This window comes from Zingiber officinale, chromosome 3B (genome assembly GCF_018446385.1).
Source record: "Zingiber officinale cultivar Zhangliang chromosome 3B, Zo_v1.1, whole genome shotgun sequence".
Classification (NCBI taxonomy): domain Eukaryota; kingdom Viridiplantae; phylum Streptophyta; class Magnoliopsida; order Zingiberales; family Zingiberaceae; genus Zingiber; species Zingiber officinale.
The window spans coordinates 3,920,145-3,938,660 of NC_055991.1; the positions used below are offsets into that span (position 1 = coordinate 3,920,145).

Below are 18,516 nucleotides of genomic sequence, written 5' to 3' on the forward strand. Positions count from 1 at the left end.
AACTCTTTTTATACATGTCATGGAATATCTCTCTTATGGATATTATTTGGCAATGTGATGCGTATCATTTGCTTATACAAAAGACATCCCATCACATAAGTATCATACCGACCTCACGCGCTCTAACAACCCTAGTATGGTCCCCCGTGCTCTAATAACATCAGTCTCACATGTCTTGTCCTATTGAGTAGTTAGGCTATGGGGTCGCTCGGCTAATGAGCTTGGCCCATAAGGGCATTGAGCTAAAAGTAGGAGGTAGCATGGAACCGATGAGCAAGAGGCAACACTGAGCCAAGGATAGAGGCGACATGGAGCCAGAGGCAAAAAGCTGCATAGAGCCGAGTGCAAGAGGTGGCACGAAGCTAGGAGTCAAGAAGTGGCATGGAGCCGAGAGTAGGAGGCGGCCCAAAGTGAGATTCAATCTGAGAGCCGGTTGGGAGCCTTTTAGATACCTTGAGCGAAGGTATAATCCGAGCGACTAATGAAATGATGGACCTTCTCTACCTTCTCTTGACATTGACTTCTATCTCAGCATGACCTCTAGTCTTTCAAACACATGGTCATCCCTTTCTTATCAAATAATAATAATAATAATATTTAAATAGTAATCAACAACTAAAATCATCTTATCTTCAATGCCTGGATCAAGAAGTGACAAGTTAATACGTAATTTACCTTCACCTGGAACAAGGTGAGTCACATTTTACTACAATCAGAAGAAGAGATAAAGAAGAAATGCAGCAATATTGTTCGATAAATGATCACAATGCAATTATTTCAATAAATATCTCAAAAACAACACCAATCCAATGAAACGAGAAAAAAAAACTCATTTTGAATTTCTTGAACATTTCAATTGCCGTCTTTTTCGTGAGAAATAGAAAAAAATAAAACAAAACATCTGATACACACATTTAGATTTATCGAATGGAGTCCATTGTCTTGCTCAACTCCTCGAGCTTCTTCATCCTCAATCTCTCACTCTCGCTAACCGCCTACATCAAAACAACTCAATCAAATCTCTCACATTTCCAAAAGAAAAAAAGAAGAAATTTTGTTATTATTTTTGACTCAGTTGTTCACCTCCATTAGTCTGCTGACGAGCAGTGCCTTCTCCCTGTTCTTGTCATCGAATGCTTCGCGAGCTTGAATGTATTCTTTCTCCTTCATTCATGAGGTGATAAATCCAAAAGAAATAAGAAAAACAATCATTTAACACGGCAAGAAACACAGAAACAAATAAGAACTAAAACATTAATTTCTCAGGGAGCACATGCCTTCTTGAGGCAGTTCTGGCTCAGAAGCTTCAGCTCGCGATTCACCATGTCGATCTTTTTGCGCATGGCTAGCACTTCCTTCCTTGTCGGATCAAGCACGGCTTCGAGTTCCTGTGAAATTTCAAGTGTCAGAAACATTTTGCAGGTACAGACCGAACTGGAGCTGTTAATCATGGATTCTTCCTCCATCTGCAGAACATGTAATCAATAGGCATGCACTTACTTTTCTGATCATTGCCAGCGTTTTGCTCTCCTCCTCGACTCTGCCCAGTCGGGCAAATACCCTCTCCCGTATCTCCATCTTCTTCCTCTCAATCTGCTCTTCCTTGGCTCGGAAAGCAGACAGAGTTGATCCAAACGAAAAAGCCTCGTCCTCATCTTCCCTCTCTTCTTCTGACGTGGCATCTCTCTGACTGTGGGTAGAACTCCTGATCCATAGACTCTGCTGCTGCTGCTCCGGAGTTTGAGCTTGCATGGTTCTTGCCTTGTGTCGTTTGCACCTCCTTATGCAGATGATTCTTAAAGCGAGCAAAACGAAGACTAGCAGAACTAATTAAGAATGCTTCCTTGCTTGACATGCTGTTGAATGAGTGTGGTAATGTTGAAGAGTAGGCATGAAAGTACTGTCTTGTGGAAGGGAATGGAGAGTGGAGTGGAGTAGAAAGCAAGGGGTCGGTCGGTCGGTCAGTCTCTGTTACTTGAGAAGAGAAACGTAGAGGGCAAGGGAGAGGTGCAGGAGTAGATCAGCTGTCTCGATGAGATCCCGAGCTGTCTTCACCATGGGTACGGTATCAAAAATATGGTACTGTCTTATTAGCAGTACCCTCACGATTCTCTCATGCTATTGAGAGAGATAGAGATAACTAGAAATTCAAATTGATAAATGTACGCTAATTCTGAATGAGACCTGTCCGATTCCATTAAAAAAAAAAAATTATCAGTTATCAAAATAAATCTAGAAGCACAAACAAACAGTTTGTGATTGGGTAAATTAACATTTTAAATTTGTCACTGCAGTGCAGTCATTGAAAATCTAATCATAAATACTGAAGTACCTCAACAGCTGCACTGTAGCATGGGGACCATGATCTTGATGTAACTCCATAAATAAAGTGGTGATAGAATGTGTCAACAGCCGACGCTTGTACTCCATAGATTTGCATCTCCAGTCAGGCTTATACTCCATTATTGGAGCAATTGATTTACAAGGAAATGAGCGTCCTCCTGCAAGTGGGCTGGCTGGCTGTTGCAGTCAGTTGAGGACCAAGGAGGGAGGGGAAAGCTCAAACATATATGAATGGCTTAAGAGGAGGACCAAGCTACCTATGGATGCAAACACAATTAAGATCACTAATAAATCACTACCTTTGACACAACATTGAAGCTGCCATGAACGTAAATAGAGTAATACCCACTTAAGGCTGGAATACACGACGTTTTTGTACACATGACTACGTTTCCTATCAATAAGTATATGCACGAAGAGTAGAAAAGTGGTAGACAATGGCGAGATCGTTTGTATAAACAAATACAATATACCATAGACAAGGAATAAGAACTTAGGCCTACATTTATGTAATCAGAAGAACTGGAAGATTACAGGTTGGAAGGACAATGCGCTAGAACAACTCAAACTCCACATCATGTCCATTCGACCTGAAATCAAGACACCTTCCTTCTTTTTTCTTGCGAATAAGCACAGGAGTTCCAAAGTCACTGCCTTGTGTCTCAGGTGGTGGAGAAGAGCGTATTAAGGCCCAATTTATCCCAGCAAAGAAAGGGTGCTGCTTGATTTCAGCAGCTCCTGTGGCTGATCCCAGCCTGTTTTCTGGTTCCTTGTCTAGGAGAGCCCTAATCAAATCTTTGGCATGAAAGCTAACAGATGGGTTCTCGGGAAACCTTAAGCTCTGTGTCACCACATTGGTCAGTGTTTCATCATTTCCCAGCCCTTTGAAAGGTGTTCTAGCAAAAAGTAGCTCATACAATAAGATCCCAAAGGTCCACCAGTCCACAGTGCTCCCATGTCCATCTCCTCTAATGATCTCAGGGGCTAAGTATTCATGGGTCCCAACAAAGGAATTGGATCTTGCATCGGTTGGCTCCACCACAACTTGTGGAAGCGGTCTTACCTGACCGCCCATGTCAGATTTTAGTTTTCCTATATTTGGGGCTGTGGAGGTTATCAATCGGGGTGTGAAACAAGAAACTTGAACACAGGTTGGCCGAAGACAAAGAGGGTCAATGCAGCTATTCTCAGCACAAGGTCCTACGAGTTTCTTTTCATAGTCTTGTGCACCCAAGTATGTGGATGCAAGAAGAGTAGGACTCACTGAGCACCTGAGAGACAAGTCAAAATCAGAGAGCATGATATGACCATCTTCACGGACCAGGATGTTTTCCGGTTTTAGATCCCGATAAATAACACCCAGCATGTGCAGGTATTCCAAAGCAAGGAGAATTTCTGCAACATAAAACCTGGTGCAACCATTGCCAAGTGTGAGCGAGTACTTCAACAAACAACAAGAATGTAAACAGATCCATGAAAAACATGATACTGTAAGAGACAATAACAACTGCAGACTAACATTTTTCTTGTATACAGGAGTTTGTTACTGAACTGCTCAATTGCATTCAGAATTTTCAAGTATATCAAAAACTTGCATTTTCAAACCACATCAGCAAACGTTAGAGCTTCCCAACTAAAGTCAGGTACACTTCTTTCTGAATTTCTTTCGATCCAATGAAATGGATGACAGAGAAAAAGCAAACAAGGTAGTTGAATTGTCAAAGCAAAATGCTCATGACGTGTTTGGAACGTGTTTGGATTGAGGATGATAAAAAACTATCATGCATATGAGCTTTTAGTAATAGAAATAAGAAATTTAAGTTTGTAAAAGTGTTATTTTGGTAGATGATTTTAGTTAGCAAAAATAGTTAATTAAAGTAGTTTATGGTTTGAAATTTAATCAAGTCTTATTAGGCATAGCATCAAGATCTTGAAGATGAGACTTTAGTTCATTTTCAATTTTGTTAGTTTCATTTACAGGGACCTTAATCCCTCACACTAATCATCTTTTAAATAATAAAATTTCTTCTTGGATAATTTGTTTTCTATGTGTTTCCATTTAAGACTATAATTCATAATGTTGCATCAATTTTACATCAAATGGTATCAAATATAAATTCTTGATTTATCTTAATGACAAGTGGGAAACTTCCGTGGGTTGGGCCGGTCACCTTCAGGATTAGTCGGTTTGAAGAGTTGGATACATGGATTACCCAAAAAAAAAATCTTGATTTGGTCTTTGATACTTTGCAAGTTCTCTCATTCTCCTTTCAACCTCCTGTAAGTGAAAAAGACATTGATTTTGACTAAGAAAGTGATGAGAGTGACTATGATGAGGAATTTATTGGAGACTTTTTTTTTACATTTTTTCTCTTCCTAGAGAGGAGTAGATTTGATTGTTATGACTTATGAACTTAGTCGATTGTAATATCACACTAATTATCTTATCGATATTTAATTATCAACTGCCATGGGTTTTGTTGCAATGTGGATTTACGACGTTTGTTGTGATTTTTTTTTGTTGCAATGGAAAATGTGATATTTTTTTGTCATTGCTATGTGTTCAATGCTTACTTATTTACTATATTTCTTTTCTCTAAGCTCCACATGGCATTAAATATTCCTTTTAGGGCTAGGGTTTTCCAAGAATATTTTCCTTAGGGAGGATGAGGAGGCCACCTTCTTTTAATCCTTTTCCTCTTCTTGCAAGTCCCCTTTCAACTCCACTTCTCTCGCATGGCACAAACATTAACACAACCCAACCCATCCCCCAAGCCATCGTTCATGCAAACTGCTCTCCGCATGCAATACATAGTCATGCTTCAACATCAACACGACCCATCTCGTCTTCCCGTACATCATTTGTGATCCACCATGTGCAAGCATTTGCTAAGTATTGAATTTTTTTAATAAAATTAATAAATAAACGAATTGAATCATCGTACACGAAGATGAAGTGAAGGAGCTAATTTAAAATCAGATTAGGGTCGAACAAAATCCATCAGGTAGGCACGAAGATAAGAAGTTTGTTGATCTAAACCAAGGTTGATTTGGATTTGATTGGGTCATGTTATGACCGTACCAAATTTAATTGGATTAAATCAGTTCAATAGATTAAAACGAGTTAAGTAATTTTTGAAAAAAAATATTTTCTCCTCTCTTTTCCTTTTATTTTCTTCTACATACGCAACTCCGCTCTCACTGCCTCACACGCAAGCCTCCACGCGCCGACTTCTTCTTATCTTCTCCTTCCTTGTCCTTGTTTTTTTTCTTCCCAACCGTAGCTTAGTTCTCTTCTCCTTCTCCAACAACTCTCGTTTCTTCCTTGTCTTCTCAAGAGCAGCAATCCTCCTTCCTTTCCTTTTTTGTTTTCCAACCAACCAACAACAACCCTAGTCCTTCTTCCTCTTCAACAAGATATAATTTTTAAATAATGTAACGTAATGATTTTTTAAATTATATATATATATATATATATATATATATATATATATATATATATATATATATATATATATATATATATATATAATTTATTATATTAAATTTAAGTCCACCCTATACTAATTCCTAGACCCGTCCCTAATTCCACGTCATGTTGTATGCAATGCTGCATGGAGAACCTTACCTAGGAATGATTCTTGGGATCTCTCTCTATTCATCCTCTCTTTATTGACGTCTTGATTGGTCTAAGGTCAAGGAATTGTAGCTTGCATGCTCCACCAATGTTAGGTTTCACTTATGTGTGAATTCTGATTTTATTTTACCATGGTAATGTGTTAATCATGTTGTTTTGTGAAAATCAATCTACTTTGAATAACTAGCTGGACATAGATGGTATCCATGCTCTAGCTCGATGGCAAGTGTAAGTGTGTGTTGTTGGGTTACAAGTGTAGTGGGTTTAGTCCTATATTAGGCTTTCGGTTTAGGGCTTTACATCAAGTTTTACATATATGTATAATATCCCTTTATGACATATGCAATAGAATATTTTTTTTTCTCCAAATTCTGTAAAACCAAATGAATATCGGTGCTTCCAGGCTATTCTTAAAGTACCAAAATGGTGATTGTTAAATATAATTTCAACTAGAATTTTCTACATGTATTTCTCCATTTATCCAAATAATATCAGAAGTTGCCTTGCCTGACTTTTCTCTGTACATTTCAATACAGAATATACATTTATTGGATTGAAGCAATCTTAGTGCTACATCATGTTAGAAACACATCCATTCATCCCTAATCAAATGCTCAAGTAGATGCATGTCTATTTCTAGACATCCATAATGGCATGGTTTCGATATAGCTACATGAAAACCAAACAAAACCAAAACCAAATAGTGTTTAGGAAGAAATTGACTACTGAAGCAACACATGCATCAATGAATCTACATACCTAGCTGTTGCCTCAGAGAAACTCCTTCCAGGTTGCTTTTGTCGCAAAACATGCAAGTCACCACCTGGACAATACTCCATGACCAAACACGAGAGGTTATCTGTTGTAAAATGTGAGTAGAGGGTAGGAAGAAATGGATGGTCTAGCATTTCCAATATTTCTCTTTCTGTTTGTGCTCTTAGCAACTTTTTTCTGCTAACCAGGAAGTCAATATCCATGACCTTCAAAGCAAACAAGCATTCAAAGCCAACTAGTTCAGCAAGATAAACTGTTCCAATATCTCCACAACCAAGTCGTTTGAGTAGCTTAAAGTCATTTAAACACAATCTTGCTTGCTGATTTAAGATGTGACTAATGGCGACCCATCTCACATCCTTCGACATGTGAGGTCTACATCCTTTAACAACAATACCACTCTGATGGCTCTCTTCACTAAAGCTAGTGCTGCAACTATAATCACAAGTGCTGCTTTTGGAACTATGGGAGCACTCCCCTTCTTCTTGTGATGTAGAGAATTCACTTTCTTTCACTCCACTGACTTGACCACTGCTGAAGCTATTTATGCCAGAAACGGTTTTGACTGCACCACAATCAATATCTGTTGTATTACTTTCTGGAACAGTAGATGCAGGGGTGACTGATTCTTTGGGACAACATGATTTTGATGTAGACATAGTAGTATCACTTTTATTAACTTCAGTGCATTTGGTTGAACCACTAGGCACTGAAGCTGGCTCACACTTCACTTTCAGTTTAGTAAGATTATTCCTATTTAATGAGTGTAATAGACGTGGCATCACAATAGAATTGTTTGATGCAGAATCAGCCTGTGGGCTAGATATCGACTGTTTGGAGACTGATTTACCCTTCATATCCCTGTTCCTGGCTGCCAATTGACTTTCAAATGACTCATCTGGTACTGATTGAAGTACATCTTGGATTCTGATTTTTGTTACAATAGGCTTATTAGATACTGAATCAGCATTGTGGTTACTTGACTCTGCCTGTTGTAGTTCACCATATGGAACTGGTTTATTCGATGAGTCTCCGGATACCTTGAAAGGAGTGACAGATATTTCAACTACATTTGCCTTTGCCATATTCAGAGGAAAATCAGAGTCATTTGTTTGGACCACCACCGAAGCATAAAGCCTCTCAATTGTTACAGCTTCAGAGGCCCCTGATAACCTCTTCATGGCAGCCATCTCTGATGCTTGGGAAATGCATAATCTTCTCAAAGCCTGTTTTAAGGAGACAGATTCTGGCATTCCTGTTCCTGACGTTCGAGGTGTGCCACCTCTGAGTGCTTTCTTCAAAGCATTCTTATGCAACAAATCTATCCCTGAAGGACTAGGACTAAAAACCCTCGATGTCCTGAGATCTATCGCTCTTAAAAATTGGTCAAGTCCATCTTCCTTGTATTGGCATTTACCATCTTGGAGATTTGGTTTGAGCTTAGTACTTGGAATCTTTGATCCATCATAATAACTGGCCATAGTTGGGTCTTCATTTGTCTCAACAATCTCAGAAGTGCCACCAGACATATCTGATAATTGCTCAATGACTGGAGAAAAAACCACCTTAATGTTGATCAAATATCAAATGGATAGATCATCTCAAAGAAATCCATGTTACAGCGAAGTGAAGTATCATTGTGAGACACCAAGCAATGACTTAAATTCACGGTAAACAATGATTCTGCAATAAGAAAACACGGCATTAGTGTGTTTAAGCAATTGCTCCAAGAAAACAAATTAAAAAAATAGCAGTATCAAGACGTGCTTCGTGGCAAATATACAGGGAGTGTACTTGCACTGTTATCTCTTCGTTTCCTTGAATTAAGGCATTCATATCAAACCGAATCTGAACAAAAATCTCATTACAAAAATATACAAAATTTCCTTCATGGTCACAATAAAGACTAGATCACCTGGATATTGTTCTCGGTTCTTTTTTTTTTTTTTTTTTTTTTTGAATCTACACAAACAGAAGACATTTAAGAAAACTACAGTAAGGCGAGCCGATTTTTTCAAATAAAAATTGCCCCACTCTCTGGACAGATCGATACCGCAGAAGAAGCTTTCTCATCAAAGTACGAAAATTTAGCAACCAACAAAAAAAGAGGCAGAAAATCACTGAGTCGCCACCCACATTGTCATGGAAATGGAAACGAAAAAATCGGGCGAAGAAAAAATATAAGAAATCAATGAGTAAAAACCAGCACGACGCTCGAAGGAATCTCTCACACACACACACACACGCACACACAAAAGGGAAAAAAAAACACGTACAGATTCGCCGCCGAGGGACAGATCCCACGGCCCAATCAAGACCTCGAAGCAGAAGTCGAGAAGCAGGGCGATCGATTTCCAAGGGACTCAAACGATCCGCCAATTAGGGTTTAGGAGAGAGAGAGAGAGAGGAAGAGAGGGAGAGAGAAAATCGGCAGGTGACTTAACTCTCTTCACAAGGACAAGCAGATTCATAGCTGTGAAGGTTGGCGCAGTGAGGGAAGAGAAACGAAGCAATAAGTCACGACCTAAGTAACGACACAGCGGATGGCCCACTCCATGGGTCCCATTTCCATCCCTGATATATCCGAACTATTGCGAAATGAGAAAATTTATCATAACAAATAATATAAAATAAATAAATAAATAAATAAGGATGATAAACCAGTCGGATTTGAATGTTTGTCTGCTAATAATAATGCAGACTAATTTTATTTTATTTTATAATATAAATAAATTTTATTGAACTCATTAAGTTTTGTCGAACAAAAGATGATATTACTAATTCTAAACAACTCTAATATGGTAATAAAAATAGACCCTCAAAAATAGGTCAAAATTATAAAAATAAGTTGATGAAGAGATCAAAGTTAAATGGTCAAAATCATATCAGATGGACTATGAGACTTCGGACTATGGAGCAAGCAAGGTTGGTTGAGCAGACCTTCAGAGTTAGTCAAACATGAAAGGACGATCAGACAATTCGAACGACTATCTTTCACAACTTGCAGTTAAGGTTAAAAGTTGAATACTAAGTTATCTATACCACCGTCCTCGTCAATCAAATCGTAGGTTCGGTCGGACACAATGCACCTCTTTGATAACAGTAAAATCGAGGGAAGAATAAGTCAATAACGTCACACTGTATGATCGAGCAGGTGACATCGCTGCGGAGTAGTGACCAGTCAACCTACAACAGCATTCACATGCATATCTTATCGTACTCTTTTGAAAACTTATGCCGCCGACAATAGTAAATGTCCAGTAAGTAAATCTTACTTTAGAAGTTTCTAACTAATCACATCACAGATGTCTGCACACTCACTTACGGAAAAGTGTTAGAAATACTTTTTTAACTTATCTTTTCTTAAAAACTTTAGAAAATGTCCATATACTTTGGGATGCATACATAAGTACTACAGTGACACTATAAAAGAAGACCTTTATCTACATATGAAAATATGCTATGCTTTACTATTTTATATGCTCTTTGTAACAATTCACTACTACTATTTTTCCCTTCTGAACTAAATACTAATTTAAATATCAAAGGTTCAATACTAGAATTCCTTTTATATTTCGACACTAACCCTTCTTGTATCACAAGATAACATGAAGTTTCTTTCAATCAATAAAAAAGTTATATTTTCAATCAATCGTCTTCTCACTTCAGGACATGACCAGATTCAGTATGGAACATTGGATACTGAGATAAATAATTAATTCTAAGCATCCAATTAATTGAATTTTATTAATCGACTGGATTTTTTTTTAAAAAAGACTTTTTTAAATAAATAATAATAATTTCTCATGGAGAGCTTGGCAAAGAGTCCATGCAGGTGTATTTGATCCCACCTCGCAATTATAGACTGCCACTGCCACCAATAATTTGTCCACATTATTAATTATTATTTGTTCAATAGTGGCAGAAGAATGGAGACAAGACACCCCAAATTCATGGTATATATATTTCTTGCACATTCTTTGATTGATTGCCTAACTTGAATTAATTTAAAAGAAAAATAAATGTAAAATAAGTGTTTGTTTACTGAGGTCCAGAGTGAGTTAAGTAAAAGATTTTAAAAATATAATAAATATAAATACAGAAAAAAGGAGGGGAAAATTGGAAGGATAGCAATCTGTCATTGACACTAACACATTATTAGATCCAACTAATCACGAAAGAGACGTAATCGAGCGCAAATTATGCTGCCGACTAAAATTAATTAGTGTTCCTATAATTCAAAGCATTATGCGAGAGACGTGTATTTTTATAAAAATGAAAGGCGTGGCTTTTTTCGAAAACTTGAAGGACAAGCGATGTGGAATTTTTTTTTAATTTTAAAAAAAACTTTATTTGAGAGTTTTTTTTTATCTATAAGAAAAAAAATATTCACTAGCTAGCTCTCTTTCCAACCATGATTGAATTATTGCCATAGCACTATGAAGGTATACAATCATATTCCAACAATGTGTTTTTCATTCTTTTTGTTTGTTGCTTTAGTTGTTTGGAGATGTTAGGAATAAAGAGATGTAATTTTTTAAGTGAAGGTATTGTGTGAAGGCATACAACAAAGAAAGTTACTATGTGATTCGAGTAAAATAATTAATTAATGGAGGCAAGCGAGGTAGACTTTGAGGAGTAAAGCAATCTTCTTCTAGCTTGAGAGTGAGGATGAAAGCTAGGTGGCTTCGTCCTTTCCGCTTAGAGGGATAGTGGGACATGGTCACCCGCCCTCAACGTAAACATACATTTTTCGCCCTTCCCTCAATATGGAAATCATGATTCTGTCTCTAGTAGTGTGAAACTTAACTAGAGGGAGAGAGATGAATAACTTTGACCATAAAAGCAAAAATCTTCTTGCAAAATAAAGACAATATGATTTAATCAATAAGTTGTTCATGAGGTGCTTGTGTGTAGTTTGTTTGGTCTTGTCAAGTTGTATACATAACAAAAATCAGAAGAAGAAAATAATACGACGCAATTCATGTGATTTAGGGACTTTGCTTCTATTCTATGACCTATTAACTCGTCCAATAAGTCAACCTTGTAAATTCACTATCAACTATGTTTTTTTATAAGAGGGAATGGAAAATAAAATTATCTAAGGAATTGTTGATTGAAGTCTTCAACTGTGGAGAGTGATCACACTATAGCACTTCATCATAGAGAAATTTAGAGTATTTTCGTGCACGCTAACCAAGTAAAAAACTTTAATTATTTTTTAATATAAGTTCTTGAATCAATTAATTACGAAGATGATCAATTTGAGTCCTAATAGATTCCTCAACATCACGAGTGATTTAAACACTACAAACATATGATATGTCCTATGAAAAATTCAAAACCTTATTACATACAAGCACGTCCTGTCTTTTATCATCATATAGTGCGCGGGGAAATCAAAACTCTTCAAAGATAGATCCGCTATCTTAACAATCTCTAGAGTCGACATCATGGATATGGAGGGAGGTTCATGCAGGTACATAGACGTTGAGCGCATAGTGAGATCGACCATGTCGGCTATCACCTCGGGGGATCAACTCCTGACCATTACGCTAGAGTTATCATGCGCCCACTGTCTGTACTATGCCCTGGGGGCAATCAAAACTCTTCAAATATAGATCTACTATATTAACGATCTATCTGTGCTACGCCCGGAAGCAATCAAAACTCTTCAAAACTTATGTATAGATGTTGGTCTAACAGATATATTTGATGTGTTTTCAATCAATTGAAAAAAAAAAATTCCTATCAACTTGTAGGGCAAAAATGGCCAGATTAGCTACTTCTATAATAGCCAACTATGAATTCAATTAGCCCTTAAGGCATAGTAGCTGGTCGTCATCTAAAACAACTTATAAATTGTACGAATTTATAAATTATTTTTAATAAATTTAGTCAACTTATAAACAACTTATAAACTGTATAGCTGGTCGTCAATTAGTTCTTATAAACTTCTAAAACAACTTATAAACTGTACAAATTTATAAATTATTTTTAATAAATTTAGCCAAACATCCTCTTAATTAATTCTTAAATCATCTCGACTTAACCTCTAGACAACTGCTGGTCTAATAGAATCATTTTGTTCATCGAAACTTCAATCGATTTCACAATTAACTAAATATTGTTCAATATAATAAATTGAAGTCCACCTCTAGTTGACTGACTGTGAATCCTTCTGTAGAGCTCGAAGGTCTCCTTGATTTTAGAAAAGAACACCTGAAGGAGAGAATCCCCTTCAGCCTTGCTATTCTGGCAAGCTCTTTCCTACAAGAAGGCCCTACAAAACAGATGTCGTCATTCATCTAACGATCAAACATTAAACTACGATGAATGAACTCGTACGTTTCCCTAAAGCTCGAGCTTGGCCGAAGCGCGTGCGATTCTGGCGGCGCGTCCAACACCGCAGCCGCCGGAGGCGCCGAGGCTCGTCAGCCACACCTCGTCCCGCACGGTGGCGTAAGCGTCGTCGTTGCGGTGCCACGTCCAGCGAGCGTGCGTCGCGTTGGCCACCCTGAGCTCGCCGTGCCCGAAGCTCGCCTCGCGCAACAGCGACAGAGAAACCGACCTGTGATTCTGGTCGAACCTTGAAATTCCGCAAACAAATCCATCAGCTGATTGTTCTTGGCAGATGGATTCCAATATCTCACTCGACTTTCTATATTCTCTACTTACTCCAGTGCTAGCCCTTCTCTGTTTCCTCCGTCGCCGATGGTTACGTACGCAGGCCCACAAGGATCCGCCTTGTTGTCGTAAATCCTCGTCTGCGCAAATTCGATCGCATAGATAAACAGAAGCGAGGAGAAGCCGCAGAGGATTTTAATGAACTCACGAAGCGTTCGTAGGCATGGACGTGCCCGGCGAAAACAGCGTCGACTCGCGCTCCGTAAAGCAGCGATTCCATCGCTCGTCTCATGCTCTCGCCCTCGCCCTGGTGCGCCGCGTTGGTGTTGTACCAGGGCGCGTGGAGGAGCACGAAGAGCCACGGGGTGACCCTCCGGTCGACCTTGGCCAAGTCGGCCGCCAGCCACTCGTACTGCGGGGAGCTGGAGTTGAAGTCGGCGTAGGAGCCCAGCATGACGACATGGACACCGCCTCCGGCGGTGTCGAACGAGTAGTAGAGGTTGGAGGTCGAGCCGCTCTCCTCGTAGGGCATGCGCCAGCGGGAGTTGTAGGAGACGAAAGGGTCTGGGTAGAGAATTGGGATGGCCTCGATCTCGTGGTTGCCCGCGGTCACCATCCACGCCCGGCGGCTCGCGTATGGTTGGACGAAGCGGCCGAAGGAATCCCAAAGAGGCTGCTGGCTGTCGGCGTAGGAAAGGTCGCCGGGCAGAAGGAGCATGTCGTAGCTTGATTTTCCGATGTGAGCTAGCGTCGACGCCGTCCATTCTGTTTGCCCGAGATCCCCTGAAAACAGATTCGAATCAGAAGAATCCGGCGAGCGCGAAGAAGATTAAATTGCGCGACTGATTAATTACCTACGATGGCTAGCTCGACGGGGAGAGTCGCCGGCGGAGTTTTGAAGCTGAACTCGTCGTCGATTCCACCGCAGCGGTAGTAGTAGACCGTGCCGGGTTCGAGGGGGCCGATCTTGACGTGGTGGACCTTGCCGGAGCGGTAAAAGAAGTAAAGATATGAAGTGCCCTCCCCTGTAGCCGACGCCTCGTACTGCCCCGGCGCCTTACCGTACTCCACCAGCGACAGAGCATGCAGGCTGCCGGTGATCCACGACACTCTCATCCGGTCTCGCCCCGCGACAGACACATGCACTTGTTGCGGGTGCGAACGCGGTTTCTCGAATGCCGTTTGGATCACCCTCCCCGGCGGCGGCCGGTGAAAAGCAGAAACCAGTCGGAGGCAGATCAGCAGGCAAATCAAGAGGAGTCCCAGCGCCTGCCGCGATCTCTCCATCATCTTGCAGCTGTTGTTTTCCGGTGAGTCATGAATGTGCCTTCAAAAACTGGAGAAGCAGAAGCTGTTGCGTCAAGTAATGCACAAGCCACCTGATACGATACGGGTCATAGCGAACGGATCTAGAAAATGGCGTGACAGTTAAAATTAAGATGAGATGATGGTCAAAGTCAGAATAAGAGAGCACCTCCCATATGATTCTGTCAACCGCCTCACATTAAAATTCTAGGGTCCTGCCTCAATGGTTACAAAGTAGGACGTTCGAATAGGGCCGACCAACCATAAAGCCAATCAGATATAATGACTCTAGTATTTTATTCTGGAAGTTAGGAAATAAGGTATCCGGTTAGTCAAGTAGCCAAGCAAGTGCAAGGGAGCCTGATCGTTTACATCTCCTTCGACTAGATTTGAGAGGGAGGCTAGTCATACAAGTTATAACGAGTGGATCTAGAAGATAATGTGGCGGTCAAAGTCAATGTGAGGTGGTGGTCAAAATCAGAATAGGAGAGCGCTTCCCATATGACTTTATCGATCGTCCCATGTTAAAATTCTAAGGTCATGCCTGAATGATTACAAAGGAGGACATTCGAATAGGATCGACCGACCATAAAGTTGGTCAGATATAAGGACTCTCTGGAAGTCACAAAATAATGTATCCGATTAGTCAAGCAGTCGACCTAGTGCCAGAGAGTTTGGTTAGATGACAACCTGATTGAACCCTAAGCGCTTAGGCCTTCTAGAAATCTCTTAATATAAGATCGGTCGGACAAAGGCCAACCAAACATAAGATTCTTTGTGTACGCCTGGCTAGGCAAAGCCTGGGCGGATTTAAAGATACTTAGCCTCATAAATCTCTTCATATAAGATCGGTCGAACAAATGCCGACCGAACATAAGGTTCTCTACATACGCCCGACCAAGTAAAACCCGAGTGAGCTTAAAGACACTTAGCCTCGTAAAGCTCTTAGTATAAGACCAACCAGATAAAGGTTGGTCGATCATAAAGATTTTTGTGTACGCCCGGCCGGGCAAAAATTGGACGGGCTTAAAGACACTTATCCTTAGAAAACTCTACATATCTGTTCGGTTCGACAAAGGTTGACAGAGCTTAAGTTACCTAATGTCACATTATCCCTAAAATAAAGCTAACATACATAATTTATCATATAACTTCTTGAATGAATTTTTAGTATACTGTGGGCACTATATTAGTCCCTGAACAAATCTTTGCAATATTTAACATATGCCAGAAAAGATTAATATAATGACAAACAATACGACCGACCTTATAGATCGGTCGAATTATACTCAGTCGTCAACAACTGATGACATTTTAACGGCTTATCAAAACTTGTCGGAGAACATTCTTTCGAAACTTGCTTCGAATGTTATTATTCTTGCAGTTATACATATCTGTTCGGTCCGACAAAGGTTGACATAGTTTAAGTTACCTAATGTCACATTGTCCCTAAAATAAAGCTAACATACATAATTTATCATATAACTTCTTGAATGAATTTTTAACATACTGTGGGCACTATATTAGTTCCTGAACAAATCTTTGCAATATTTAACATATGCCAGAAAAGATTGATATAATGACAAACAATACGACCGACCTTATAGACCGGTCGAATTATACTCAGTCGTCAACAACTAACGACATTTTAACAGCTTATCAAAACTTGTCGGGGAATATTCTTTCGAAACTTGCTTCGAATGTTATTATGCCCTCATATGCCAGCTAATCATAACAACATATGCCTTCAATCGCCTCAGTAATGGTGGGAGATATAAACGACAAAAGAGGTATACCAATGAATAAATAAAAAATTCCTCAGACAATTATTACACGATGCCCAGGTTGCACTTTTCCCATCACTTAACAAACTCTGATAGACCAGAGACCACCTCATGATCACGAAAGTTATGTGAGATAGTATAAAAAGAAAGATCCTCTCCATTAACAAGACACACAATTTTCATATCTGAGACCTTCATTTGCACATCCTCTACTGTTCTTCTTCATTTACCTTCTGAAGAGGATACTAACTTGAACGTCGAAAGATCTTGCCAAGGATCCCTACCTTGATCTTTAGTCATTAACGCTATATTAGATCATCAAATTGTGCACAAGATCGTTGAGGTGCTTCCCCGGATCTTAAAAAATCTTCCATCGGTCAACAACGAATCATCCATCAAAACCAACGTACCATCTCCCTAACCTTCAAATAGGATCACGACCAAATTGAAGATAGTTGCCGCATCTACACACAAGATAAAATTATGCTTCCTCCATTTCCGAGGCTGTTAAAATCATGCATCCATCACGAGCAATCTTAAGGTCAACTACCATTTACAACGCTATAATTGGCGCTTAATTTCAGAAGGTTGGACAAGGCCTTCCAACACAACAAGCTGATCCAGCAGAGCGAGCTTCTCATCCTCCAGAGCTTTGACATCTGCATCGACCTCGTCGAGCTCTCTATCCAGTGAGAAGTTTTCCTCCTCCAGCAGCAGATACTTGTGTCTCAATGCCCTGTACTCGTCGCTTGATCCAGAAGGATCGAGCAAGGAATCAGATGGGGAAACACCGCTCTGCAGGATTGGCTTGTATCTCTTCCGTGGCCTTTTGGATAGATTGGATGCTTCTTTGCCCCCTGTAGAGTCTCCCTTGTCTTCGACTACGGCAGCCTTTTGCTTCACTGGCTTCTTCTTCTTTTCTGGCTTCACGTTGGAGGGTGGTTCATCCATCATTGTAATTGGCCGGTCTTGCATCAAACATAAATCAATCAGCTTAGTAAGGAGCCTAAAGCATGCAAATATCCAACCAATTTGAGCAAATGTCTTAACAATATTTATCAAAGAACCTACACGAAATTAAACCAACATCAACTCAGTATAACATATCAAGCTGGAATGTTTACTTTGTTCCTTAATTTTGAAAAATAATCCATTCAAGGTCAATTTGATATACAAGAGTAGTCACATCTTTTCCATTCAAAATCATCTGATTTTTATAAGATTCAGAAAACTACCAAAATTTTCACGCAAACACAAAGGAATGCAATAGTAGAAATAAAAACACATCAGATTGACTGAAGTTGAAAGATAACTACAATGGTTTATCCAATGTGGCCTAACATACCAATTGAAATTATCAGTTGTTTTTTTTAATGCAATTAAAATGTATCCAACTCAGAATCACTCTAATCCCTGCAATTGAGACTATATGAAAATAGTAACATCAATAGCTAGTCATATTAAGCACATTTGGCCAAAAAAGAGATTCAGAAGACGATCCAAATAAACTAATACATCAAATTATCTGCTCATTGATTAGACAGGAAGTTGATTAATCTGAAGTTTTATACGAACTTATACTTTTTGATACATAATATTGTATGTACACTATTGTCAATACAACATATTATTATTCAAAACAAACATATCAACTGCATATACACTCACATTAGCAGACATATACAGCATCTGCATTATGCAGGAGGTTAATTAGCAAAGCCAGAATGACCATTAAGAGAAATAGTAAAGAGGATTATAGACTAGGAAGGTAGATAGACTGTTGGATGATAATCAAGGAACCAAAGTGTTTGTGAAGAAGTTGAAGGATCAGTTGACAGTTTGATCATGAAAGAAACATGATAGCAATGACATGATTACCAAATCACATTGGAGCTATTGGGAGAAGTCTAGACCAGCATTCATAATTAAAATGCAGCCCACGCCTTTTTTTCCAACCCATTGCCATGCATAAGCATAAGCACTTGATGTAGAAGAGGTTGCAACAGCCACAATGCTAAGACTTGAGCAAAGGCTGCGGTCCTCTTC

At 39.4% G+C, this 18,516-nt stretch overlaps 3 protein-coding genes across 4 annotated transcripts; all 3 read right to left on the reverse strand.

The window, feature by feature from the left end:
- Nucleotides 1–746: 746 nt before the first annotated feature.
- On the reverse strand, nucleotides 747–2,130 carry LOC122055549 (RAB6-interacting golgin-like). The gene is made up of 4 exons (XM_042617027.1): nucleotides 1,501–2,130; nucleotides 1,278–1,388; nucleotides 1,084–1,164; nucleotides 747–995 (listed from the first exon to the last, which is right to left on the reverse strand). Exons 1-4 carry the CDS (start codon nucleotides 1,750–1,752, stop codon nucleotides 921–923), a joined length of 519 nt encoding a protein of 172 aa, XP_042472961.1. The 5' UTR covers nucleotides 1,753–2,130; the 3' UTR covers nucleotides 747–920.
- A 525-nt stretch (nucleotides 2,131–2,655) lies between these two features.
- Nucleotides 2,656–9,237, reverse strand: LOC122055548 (serine/threonine-protein kinase D6PK-like). Its single transcript, XM_042617026.1, has 3 exons — nucleotides 9,031–9,237; nucleotides 6,740–8,437; nucleotides 2,656–3,752 (listed from the first exon to the last, which is right to left on the reverse strand). Exons 2-3 carry the CDS (start codon nucleotides 8,281–8,283, stop codon nucleotides 2,897–2,899), a joined length of 2,400 nt encoding a protein of 799 aa, XP_042472960.1. The 5' UTR covers nucleotides 8,284–8,437; nucleotides 9,031–9,237; the 3' UTR covers nucleotides 2,656–2,896.
- A 3,532-nt stretch (nucleotides 9,238–12,769) lies between these two features.
- Nucleotides 12,770–14,952, reverse strand: LOC122055551 (purple acid phosphatase 22-like). Of its 2 annotated transcripts, none has more exons than XM_042617029.1 (5): nucleotides 14,236–14,952; nucleotides 13,590–14,164; nucleotides 13,433–13,521; nucleotides 13,103–13,343; nucleotides 12,770–13,024 (listed from the first exon to the last, which is right to left on the reverse strand). In XM_042617029.1, the coding sequence occupies exons 1-4, from the start codon at nucleotides 14,669–14,671 to the stop codon at nucleotides 13,109–13,111; spliced, it is 1,335 nt and encodes a 444-aa protein (XP_042472963.1). In that variant the 5' UTR covers nucleotides 14,672–14,952; the 3' UTR covers nucleotides 12,770–13,024; nucleotides 13,103–13,108. The 2 variants fall into 2 exon arrangements, with proteins under 2 accessions (XP_042472963.1, XP_042472962.1); XM_042617028.1 differs by having other exon boundaries at nucleotides 12,770–13,037; nucleotides 14,236–14,951.
- Between the last annotated feature and the right edge of the window lie 3,564 nt (nucleotides 14,953–18,516).